The following is an 11,599-nucleotide window of genomic DNA, read 5'->3' as shown; positions in this document are numbered from 1 at the left end:
AACAATTGTTTGTTCTTACCCTTCTGTCCGGAATATGGTCCTAAAGCTGTCTCCCAGGCTTTTGTATCTGGTTGGATCAGTGTTTCCTCTTTGAATTTGGAACCTATAAAAAGTAGTCCATGATAGGACAAAAGCAATAGAAGGGTTTAAAAAGACAAATTTGACTTCAAAGATTCCACCCAAACTCTTCTTCAACATTCTCATGTGTAACTATTTTTTATTTACACCAGCTTTTAAACTGGCAGAGTTTTCTGAAATAACCATTATTCCCATTATGCAGAATGGAGGAACTGTGAAACCATTCATGTTTCTTGTCACTCTGATCACATAATATCCCTCTTTAAATCCCCACATGGGCTTCCTGTCCAGTCTTGGATCCAACACAAATCCTAGTGTTATCTATTGATAAACTGATAAATCTCTGTGTCTGTCACTCTTCCAACTCCACTACTCTCAGTCATCTAAAGGTCTTCTGCTCCCTCAGATGATTCTGCTCTTCATTCTTTGCTGTCCTATAACACTTGAAAATGCCTCACAGAACATCTATACGCTTTCTTCAAATTGCTTTAAAAGACCCACCTTTTCCATGAAGCCTTTGGCATAATGCCCTAATGAGAGTCTAATCAACTCTGGTAATGCCTCTCACTTGTCTGGTTGGAGGACCGAGAGTGGTGTGTGTGTGTTTAGAAATTAGCCTATGGGGAGCGGGTGGTGCTGTGGTCTAAACCATTGAGCCTCTTGGGCTTGCTGATCAGAAGGTCGGCGGTTCGAATCCACACAATGGGGTGAGCTCCCATTGCTCTGTCCCACTTTCTGCCAACGTAGCAGTTTGAAAGCACGCCACTGCAAGTAGATAAATAGGTATCGCTCCGGTGGGAAGGTAAACAGTGTTTCTGTGCACTCTAGTTTCTGTCACGGTGTTCTGTTGCACCAGAAGTGGTTTAGTCACGCTGGCCACATGACCCGGAAAGCTGTCTATGGACAAACACTGGCTCCCTCAGCCTGTTACAGATAGGTAGCCGTGTTGGTCTGCCATAGTCAAAACAAAATAAAAAAATTCCTTCCAGTAGCACCTTAAAGACCAACTAAGTTAGTTCTTGGTATGAGCTTTCGTGTGCATGCACACTTCTTCAGATACACTGAAACAGAAGTCACCAGACCCTTCTATATAGTGAGAAGGTGGGGAGGGGTATTACTCAGAAGGGTGGTGGGATTGGGTGATTGGCAGATAGCTGTGACGAGCCTGTTGACGACTCTTGTTGACCTATTGCAGTCGTTAAGAGTCGTCAACAGGCTCATCACAGCTATCTGCCAATCACCCAATCCCACCACCCTTCTGAGTAATACCCCTCCCCACCTTCTCACTATATAGAAGGGTCTGGTGACTTCTGTTTCAGTGTATCTGAAGAAGTGTGCATGCACACGAAAGCTCATACCAAGAACTAACTTAGTTGGTCTTTAAGGTGCTACTGGAAGGAATTTTTTTATTTTGTTTTCCCTCAGCCTGAAGTGAGATGAGCACCGCAATCCCATAGTAGCATTTGTCTGGACTTAACTGTCCAGGGGTCCTTTACCTTTAACCTTAGAAATTAGCCTACTCTACAAAGGTTAAATTTATGTTTCTTGCTCTACCCAATTTTGCCTCTCGCCCCACTAATCAGTGGAATGTGGATCACAGAAGGTTGCTCTATGAGACCCTTGAACTGAAACAGGCCCCCCACACTCCCCATGGAGATGTGTACTTTACTTCCTTCAACATTTGGAAAGCCAGCTCTCTTGCATTTGGGATCCCTCCTGTGCTTTCTGCTGAGTGGCACCCTGGGCTTCTGCCCCCAAGTCCTACGTTGAAGGCACCACTGTACTCACTTCATATAACTGTCAGCTGCTGGTAGTGTGTGAGGCGGGAAATATACAGCTTGATGAGTTTAAGCTGCTACTCAACTCGATGAACATGGGATTTGCTTCAGCAACCTATTATCTTTCAATTCTACCACATTAAGGTTCATTGATCTCCATTATTTCTACCCATGTGTAGATTACATTTATCTCCATAGCATAATCTAAAGTACACACCAATCTGCACACAGAGACTATCCTGTTCTCTTCTGTGTTAGGGAAAGGTCTGCAAGCAGTGCTGCTGTATTTTACTTGACGCTTCTAGAGTGTGAGAAGATAACATAATAATTCCATAAGGAATTTGCAAAAGACTGGAACATTTCTCAACATCTGCAATGAAAACTGATTTTTAATAGTGTTTATTTTATTCTTTAGTCTTAGGTAGTTTTTTTCAAAGAAAAAATTAATGGCCACGAATGAGGAAACATTAGGTAATTAAAAGTACCATACAGTACATTTCAACAGGTGAGATTTGCAGTGCAAACCTCTGCAAGTCTACTCAGAAGAAAGCCCCACAGAACTCAATGGGACTTACTTCAAGGTAAATATGTATAGAACAGGAGCCCTACTGAAAGTAATGGGCCTTAAAGGTACATAATTTGGGCTGGATGGTGTCTACTGTTTCCAAAGTAGTTTTTTAATGTGACCATTTTCCAAGCTCCGAGAGAGAAATTTCCTGATGATGTAATGAAAATACATTGGGCAATTATGAAAGGAAGTCCACACCTCTTTTGAGTGCACTTATGTTGGGGCCTTTCTATAGTCCCAATAAAAGTAGTTCTGGCACATTCGAAATGGTTGTCTGGGGTAACTTCTTTTATTAGCCCAAAAAACAACTGTTGCCAAGTTGGCAGAGCAGCACAAACTCTTCAACAGCTTTACACTCCAGTAAGAACCGGTGCATAACTTTTCTTTTTTCAAAGAGCCCTTGGGAAGGTTAAGTCTCACATCTTCCAGTGGCATTAGATAAAGTTCAATAAATAACAGAATGCCAAATAATTGGTGCATTTTTAAATTGGGTGACAGAAAAACGCACCTGGCGGGAATCTCTACCATGTAGTATTAAAATATGTATGTATTAATTTGTCAATTTAATGATAGTTTACGTCATTAAAAGGAATGCACATTGCATCGTGTTTAGATGAAGCTTTTTTGAAAGCTCAATTATCTTATAAAAGAAAGCAGGCGAGCAGTTCACTGCTTAAATCTCCGGGTGATGCAAACATTCTTTAAAATTTATCCCAAAAAAGTTGCAGAACAAAAAAAAGCAGAAATCTAGATAACTTGGTTGAGATGCCCAGCACAGATATGTGAAAAGAGGTTTACTCTGGCTGTCAACACAAACTATTTACAGGTGTTCAGTACAGTGGTACCTCTGGTTATGTACTTAATTCGTTCCGGAGGTCTGTTCTTAACCTGAAACTGTTCTTAACCTGAAGCACCACTTTAGCTAATGGGGCCTCCGCTGCTGCCACTGCACAATTTCTGTTCTCATCCTGAAGCAAAGTTCTTAACCTGAGGTACTATTTCTGGGTTAGCGGAGTCTGTAACCTGAATCATATGTAACCTGAAGCATATGTAACCTGAGGTACCACTGTATTCATGTACTGTTCAGTATTAGGGGCACAACAAGCTTTAACCCAAGCCCTGTGCTTTCTTGAATGTCTGTAGATGACAAACCACATGCATGTGAGGAGGGCCTTCTGCAAATTTTTAAATGAATGAACATAGGCCAGGATGGAGCTTGTATCTTATGTGCATAGGATGGAGCAAAAATACTCCAGACACGTCCTTTTGAATGTTATAGAAGGGCCCTACACACATGCACTCTTTCGGAGCCTCAAGAGACTTTTGAATAAATGTGCCTAGAACGAGTGGAGCTTGCTGCCATCCCACCACACATAGTATCCATGGAAACCAAATGTCTGAAAAGGATTGTAGTTGCTCTCAAATATCCCTCAGGAGCCTGATCTACACACAAACAATTAAATGGATAGCTCAGTTGGTAGAGCATGAGACTCTTAATCTCAGGGTCATGGGGTTCAGCCTCATGTTGGGCAAAAAAGGTTCCTGTATTGCAGAATGAAGGATTAGATGACCCTCATGGTTGCTTCCAGCTCTATGAGTCTGTGATTTCACACTGCAGGTGGGAGATGCCATTTTTTAACATTTCCATTTTCTAAAATCTTTCTGCATGTATAGTAGTAGTAGTAGTAGTAATTTATTATTTATACCCTGTCAATTTGGGCAGCTCCCAACAGAATATTAAAAACACGATAAAACATCACACATTAAAAACTTCCCTATACAGGGCTGCCTTCAGATGTCTTCTAAAAGTAAGGTAATTGACATCTGATGGAAGGGTATTCCACAGGGTGGGCGCCACTACAGAGAAGGCCCTCTGCCTGGTTCCTGAAGGAACTGCCAGAAGGCCCTCAGAGCCGATTCAGGGTCCAGACTGAACGATGGGGGTGGGGATGCTCTTTAAGGTAAACAGGGCCAAGGACGTTTAGGGCTTAAAGGTCAGCACAAACACTTTGAATTGTGCTCGGAAACGTATTGGGAGCTAGTGTAGGTCTTTCAAGACCGGTGTTATATGGTCTCGGCGGCCGCTGCCAGTCACCAGTCTAGCTGCCGCATTCTGGATTAGTTGTAGTTTCCAGGTCACCTGGTAGAGCGCATTGCAGTAGCCCAAGTGGGAGATAACTAGAGCATGTACCACTCTGGCGAGACAGTCCGCAGGCAGGTAGGGTCTCAGCCTGCGTACCAGATGGAGCTGGTAGACAGCTGCCCTGGACACAGAATTGACCTGCACCTCCATGGACAGCTGTGAGTCCAAAATGACTCCCAGACTGCGCACCTTAAGGGGCACAGTTACCCCATTCAGGACCAGGGAGTCCCCCACACCTATCCACCCCCCCCAAAAAAAACCCACAGGAGTTCTAACTCTCTATGTTCTAGCATATCCTGTTCTTTTATACTTCAGTGTTGTTGTTTTTTGCTTTTTAGTGTAGGAAGCATTCATAAATATGAGTCCACACCTGGCTTTTGAATCTGAAGTGGTAACATATTCTACCACCTCTGGACTCTCCTACCTCATCTTGCTGTAGACTAGGTTTAGTCTACACTGAGATGAAGCAGAAGGAGAGATGGCAAGATTAAAAGAAGAGTTTTATTGTGCAGGGAAGGCTAGTAATTGTGGCTAGGATATAGAAAGGGCTTTTTCTCTGCCAGTCGCAGTGATGTTATCCTTCTTTGTTATCACACATCTTCATCAAAAGTGGCTCTTTCCATGAAGAATTCTACTGCAAATAATGTAGTTCAAGAGTCTACTCATCCTAATAGTCATAACTGCACAGCAAAATAATTAATAAGACCACAGCAAAGTAAACATTAAGCACTTAAGTGCCTTTGATCTAACTTTCCCATTGGCATCAGTGAGAATTGTACTTCACTTTGTCTCCTTCCCCCCCTAAGTATTTAATAATCTAGATCAATTCAATGAATGAAGGAAACAAGTAAATATGCAAAATATGCTTTATGGTTCATAAGAGACAAGATCTGCACATTGTTAAATGAGTTATTAGTAGCAAGTAACAATGTTGCATAGAGAAGAACATTCCTCTCCTTAGGTATTTTGGATTTGTTCTTTTTGTAGTAAATCAGTTTTATAGTTTTAATAGCAACCCTAAACTACATGCCAATTAGGACCTGTAATCTAGTTCTGTGAATAGAGGTCTTTGATATGAAGTTGCCAGGCTCAATAAAATCAGGCGTAACTTGTTAATGAAGTAGTTAATTGATTGCCAGTACTTGTTATAAAAAAGCTCATGTGTGCACTCAAGAATTGGTTTTACCAGAGGCAAATGAAGATGTGCAGGAGGCAGACAGAAGGAGAAATGCTGATTTAATGAAAGAATCCAGTTCAAAAAGTGTTTTCGCTGGAGTCAATGTTGAAAGACTAAGCATGACACGAATATACAAAATAATGGTAAGTTAAAAACTGAATAATGTTTTATAACTTTATGCTTTACGAACAATCTGCAGTCTACTGAGGTTAGACTTCCTTCCTTGTCAAATTAATTGCCAATCAGACTGAAGTACTTTTAAGTACCAGACACCATAAATGTAGGAAGGTAATGGCTTGGTGGACAGAAGAATGCTGATTCTTCAACATCAACTTTGTTGGACTGGTCATGTTGTGTGGATGCCTGATTATTGTCTTCCAAAGCAACTACTCTATTCCACACTTAAAAATGGAAAGCGTAATGCTGGTGGTCAACAAAAGAGGTTTAGAGACTCTCTCAAGGCAAATCTAAAAAAAAATAGTATAAACACAGACAACTGGGAAACACTGACCTGAGAGTGCTCCAATTGGAGAACAGCCTTTTCCAAAGCTGTCATGGGCTTTGATGACGCTTGAACTCAGGACGAAAGGGAGAAACGTGCTAAGAGGAGGGCACACTTGGCAAACCCTCACTGTGAACAACTCCCACCTGGAAAAACCTATGTCCCCACTGCAGTGGTGTAGCGTGGGGGGTGCAGGGGGGGCCGGCCGCACCAGGCGCAACATCTGGGGGTTAGGGTTAGGGGGCGCAAATCCACGGGTTAGGGGGCGCAAATTACTTGTCTTGCCCTGGGTGCTGACAACCCACGCTACGCCACTGCCCCACTGTAGACGGATGTGTGGATCCAGAATTGGCCTCCACATTCACTTACAGACTCACTGTTAAAACCGTGTTCATGGAAGACAATCTTACTTGGCTATGAGTGATTACAGAAGAAGAAGAAGAAGAAGAAGAAGAAGAAGAAGAAGAAGAAGAAGAAGAAGAAGAAGATTAAGCCACACTCCCGCCAGCATGAAGAAATGGCCAGTAGAGTATATCATGATTGATTAACTGAGGACAAATGGTAACCTGAAATTAAAATTGAAACTAAAAGTTTTGATCAGATAAAGTAGGGGTGGGAAACCTTTCTCAGTCTGAGGGGCACATTTCCTGCTGGGGCCATATACCAGGTGTGGGTCAGAGTCAAAAGTGGATGGAGCAAAGAATACAACTTTGTACAGTAGTCTAGTTTCAGCACACAACTTACTCTGTCGTCCATCCAAGCAAGCAAGCAAGAGGTCTTACCAGAATTCAAGGACACATTCCAGCCAGGCAAAAGCATTCCAGGAAGGTATGAAGCAGGGCTGGTGAGTGGGGTGGCCTGGGGAGGGTGTGTGTGGCTGGGGACAGTCCTGATGGCCAAACAGAGAAGCCTTAAGGAGCCATAGCCCTGATATAGATATTGTAGTCCTATTTATTATACTTCTTATTTTGGTTTGGAAAATAACAAGAAACCTGAAGTGGAATCACAGAAGCTTCTGTTTGGTGATCGCATCCTGTCTTGACCTTTAGCTTGAGGATGCTCTTCATCAGGGGTCAGCAAACATTTTCAACAGGGGGCCGGTCCACTGTCCCTCAGACCTTGTGGGGGGGGCTGGACTATATTTTGGTGAAAAAATAAATGAAAGAATTCCTATGCCCCACAAATAACCCAGAGATGCATTTTAAATATTCTACTCATGTAAAAACACACTGATTCCCAGAACGTCTGCGGGCCGGATTTAGAAGGCGATTAGGCCGGATCCGGCCCCTGGGCCTTAGTTTGCCTACCCATGCTCTTCATTAACGCTGTCAGATCTCCTCAGCCCTCAATTCTAGCACATATGAAAGTCTTGCAAGGAAAATGCATAAGTCGTCTTCACTGGGTGCTGGAACATCGGCAGCTGCCCTGCTTCAGCCCTCTGCAACTGTGCTAAAGATGAATCAAGCAAAGTAAAGAGAAGAGGAGCAGAATGTTTGATTTTCCTATCTTCCCCTCTTTTATTCTCAGGATCCCATCCTTAGTGAGGGAATTTTATTTATTTGCCAAATAAAATAGATAAATCACTGCTGCCTTTCACATAAAAGGCTGAGTCCCCAGCATTTCCAGGTGGGGCGGGGACAGACCTCTGTTTGGAACCCTGGAAAGCTGCTGTCGCTCAGTGGAGACAATACTGAACTAGATGGACCTGACTTGTTATAGGGCAGAGAAAGCCAGAGCATATGTTCCTGTCACAAAATAATTCATATCTTTAAAATCCTTTATTATTTCATTCTTATTTAATTTGATTGTTCATGCCACAGGGATTTGGTATCTACATGTTTTCTGGTATTGTTCTTACCTTCAGACCCTGAGATAGGAAGGGCTTTGAATTAGAAAGGGCTACATTCTGGAAACTCCCAAAATTGCTGTTCCTAAAAGCAGAACCGATTTAAAAATGAATATTCCAAGGCTACCGGTACTTACTGATTCACATGGTTACATTCAAATATAACAGGGCTATATTTTAAGCTGTCACATTTAATTACGGCATTTACTCTAATGCTTTTTGTTCACAATTTGGATATTTGCTACTATACATATTGCATTTGTCATTACTTATGCTTAGATTTCATTAGGGGCTTAGTTATTACCGAATGAACACTGATAAGTTATTCCACCATCTGGAACAGAACGTGCAGGTTGTTTATATTACTTACCAAGGATAATAAGTAAATTGAGAGTATAATTCTGCAGTTTATTTGAAGGGTAAATCTTTCAAATCACATAAACTGTTGAAAATATGGACATTAGAATTCAAAACAAATACCTAATTATTTTAAGCCAGAGGTATAAATTTTGCCAATACGGGGCTTTATATTTTAACTATTGTAATACTGCAATGATATTTTAAGTATAAGCATAAGACAGAGAACAGTAGAGCAGTGCAGAAACAGGAAATTATCTTCTTTTCAGTAGATCTTTCAATAACTTCACTCTCTAATTGACCACTGCCACACTTCATTACTCTGGATATACTATATTATATTCTTAATTCTGCTTCTGTCTAACCATTGGATAAAACTGGGTTAAAAAGTACAACCCCAACATTAATTGAAATCAAAATGCACATGTCATTTATGATCAAGTGCACCTCTTCTTAAAAACAAAAAGGTTAAAGGATGGGAAATGTTTTGAGAACTAAAAGTGATGTAGTTATTCATACAAATTTTTCATTCATACAGCATAGCTACCTTCTTATGGATTCAAACGTGCAGGGATAGTATATAGTAAGCTCTTCCTGTATCAGACTGAAAATTGGGGATTAGGACTTAGTTGAATGATCTCCTGGGTGAAAAATTAGTGAACGATAATTTAAATGCACAACCCCACACCTGCAGAGTGAAGGGCCATCATCCAGAAACTATAGTAACTCATTATCTATGTTTGAACGAAACCACTTCAGATAAGATGGAAGCACTTGCAGGCCTCCATTTGGCAGTTATGCTAAACCACAGTTTACTGGCAAAGAATGAGCTAAAACAAGCCACAGCAAACCTTGGAGTTGCAAATCTCCTTGCTTTGTGGCTGCAAGGAGCTCAGAAGCTTTCCCTTCTGTCTTTGCTGACAAATCATTGTAAATGTTAACTAGGCTTTGTAAACTTGGAACCTTAAACATACTTACTAGGGAGTAAGCCTCATTGAACATGGTGTGGATTAATTCTGAGCAAACATGCATAGGATTACCCTGTAAACATATGAAAAATAAATACACTGACCACTCAGAAAGCAGTGTTGATAAGTAGGGAAACATCATGACATGTCATGATGAAATAGTAGGGGAATCATGAAATGATTTTCTCTTTGAATTAATCTGGTTTTCCATAACATTTAGTAAAGTAAGTCAAAGCTACAGGAGTTTTCCAAAGACAGAACTAAGAACTGTGTCTGAAATAATTAAAAGACACTTAGAATACTTGGCAAAGCCAGAGATACATAAATTAAACCTGCCTGGGAGCAGGTTTAACTTGTCTATGGAACAGTTGCATGGAGATCTGCTACAGTAATTAGACTAATGGTTAACAAAAATAACTAATTATAGCTGTCTCACTGGTGCATGACACACAAATAGTTTAACGCCTCTCCGACAGACTCACAGCATAGTGCAGTTCAAGCCATAAATATTGTTGATAATCTAATTTGCAAGTAGCATTTTTCAGAACTAAGTCATCCACTTTAGTGAACATTACCACAGTTTTACTCCAAATTAAAGATGTCAGTCAAGCTGTAAGGCTTTTATAGAAGCATTTTATTTTAATGAGAAAATGAGAACATTGTTCAGCATTCCGTCAATTTGGCTTGGTCTTATTACAAGCTTGGATCTGCCACACTCTAACTCCAGTGGTGTGGATGGTGCAGAATTAGGCCCTGGAATAATGTTCCCTTATAATGTCTGGCCTCCAACTGGCCCTCAATTTAATTCCCCCTTTTCAATCCCTGCTCCCAAAGTTTGAGCTGAAAGTCTGTGATGTAGAATTTTTGGCTCAGCCTCAGGTCTGCCCAACCCTTTGACTGTCTCTCACACAAAGAAAACAAGGGTAAACAGCTTCCACTTGTATTCCATTAAACGAGGTAATTCACCCATGATGTCTTCATATATGTTATGTGAAGTGATTATAAGAGTGAGACAGCTACAGTCCTAAATGGATGGCCATACTTCTCAATAACTTGTAGCATTTCCTGATTTCAGGACGGACTCACTCTATTCAAGGAGTTGAGTATGTTTAACCTGGATAAGATGAGACTGAGAGAAGATATGATGGCCATATTCAAATATCTTGAGGGCTGTCACAGTCACATGGAAGATGGAGCAAACTCCTTTTCTCCTGCTCTAGAGGCTAGGCCCCAAAGAAATGGATTCGACTTACAAGAAAGGAGATTCTGACTAAACACCAGGAAGAACTTTCTGACAGTAAGAGCTGTTCGACAGTGAAATGGACACCACCTAAAGGTGGTGGGTCTCCTTCCTTGGAGGTTTTTAAGCAGAGGGTGGATGGCCATCTGTCATGGATCGCAGGGGGTTGGACTAGATGACCCTCAGGGTCCCTTCCAACTCTGCAATTCTATGGTTAAGATCCAGCATCTCCTTGAAAGCAGAAAGTACTAAAATGGGCCCTATCCCCTTTTTAAATTTTAGATTTGCCTAAGGGCAAGGAGATGCACTCTGGCCCTCACTGAACAGAGGCCAGCTTCCAAATGAAGAATAGAAGACTCAGTTGCCTTGGAGAGCTCAAAAATAACACAAATATATTTATTCTGGGATATTTCCAGATTCGTCTTTTGAAGAGATCTCCATATTTGTGTGCTATAACAGATTTGTGGGATGACTTTGGCTTCATAAATTCTTAGGGCTGATGGTATTTGTCTACCTCATTTATTCCAATAGAACCTTGATAGAGTGTTCACTGTATTAATAGTCAATTTATTTGTATTCATGAAGTGCTTATTCCAATTCCCACTTGAAGTAAAACATAAACCTAGATATTTAAAGGATTTCACCTTCTCAATGGGTTGCCCCTCAATTTGCCACTTGTGTTTTTAAACCTATCAGCAAAAGCCAAAACGTTTATCTTTTCATAATTAGTTTTTTCTTGCACTACCAATTGATTAACAGATTTCAAAAGTCTTCTTAACCCTTGTTGGATTTGAGACAATACAATAGCGTCACTGGCAAATGTAAGTAATGTTTTTGGATCCCAATTTAGGGGATACATAATTATCATTGTTATTTAAATCAGTTATTAAAGAATGAACATAAAATATATGCTCCCTTGGGTTCCATGATGGAAGAAAGGCA

At 40.9% G+C, this 11,599-nt stretch overlaps 1 protein-coding gene across 6 annotated transcripts in view; it reads right to left on the bottom strand.

Annotated features, from left to right (window-relative positions):
• The window catches only part of SLC25A21 (solute carrier family 25 member 21), a 291,014-nt gene that overhangs the window by 85,403 nt on the left and 194,012 nt on the right, over nt 1-11,599 (bottom strand). For 5 of the 6 annotated variants that reach the window (XM_081865521.1, XM_081865525.1, XM_081865520.1 and 2 more), the window contains one exon: nt 20-103. The exons of the other annotated variant lie outside the window; for it this stretch is intronic. In XM_081865521.1, coding sequence (XP_081721647.1) covers nt 20-103 — 84 coding nt within the window. The remainder of the gene's footprint in view (nt 1-19; nt 104-11,599) is intronic. 6 annotated transcript variants of the gene reach the window in all.

This window comes from Podarcis erhardii (assembly GCF_964252035.2).
Source record: "Podarcis erhardii genome assembly, chromosome: 1".
NCBI classification, from domain to species: Eukaryota; Metazoa; Chordata; class Lepidosauria; order Squamata; family Lacertidae; genus Podarcis; species Podarcis erhardii.
The sequence above is the reverse complement of the archived record's forward strand: the minus strand, read 5'-3'. Positions and strand labels throughout refer to the sequence as shown.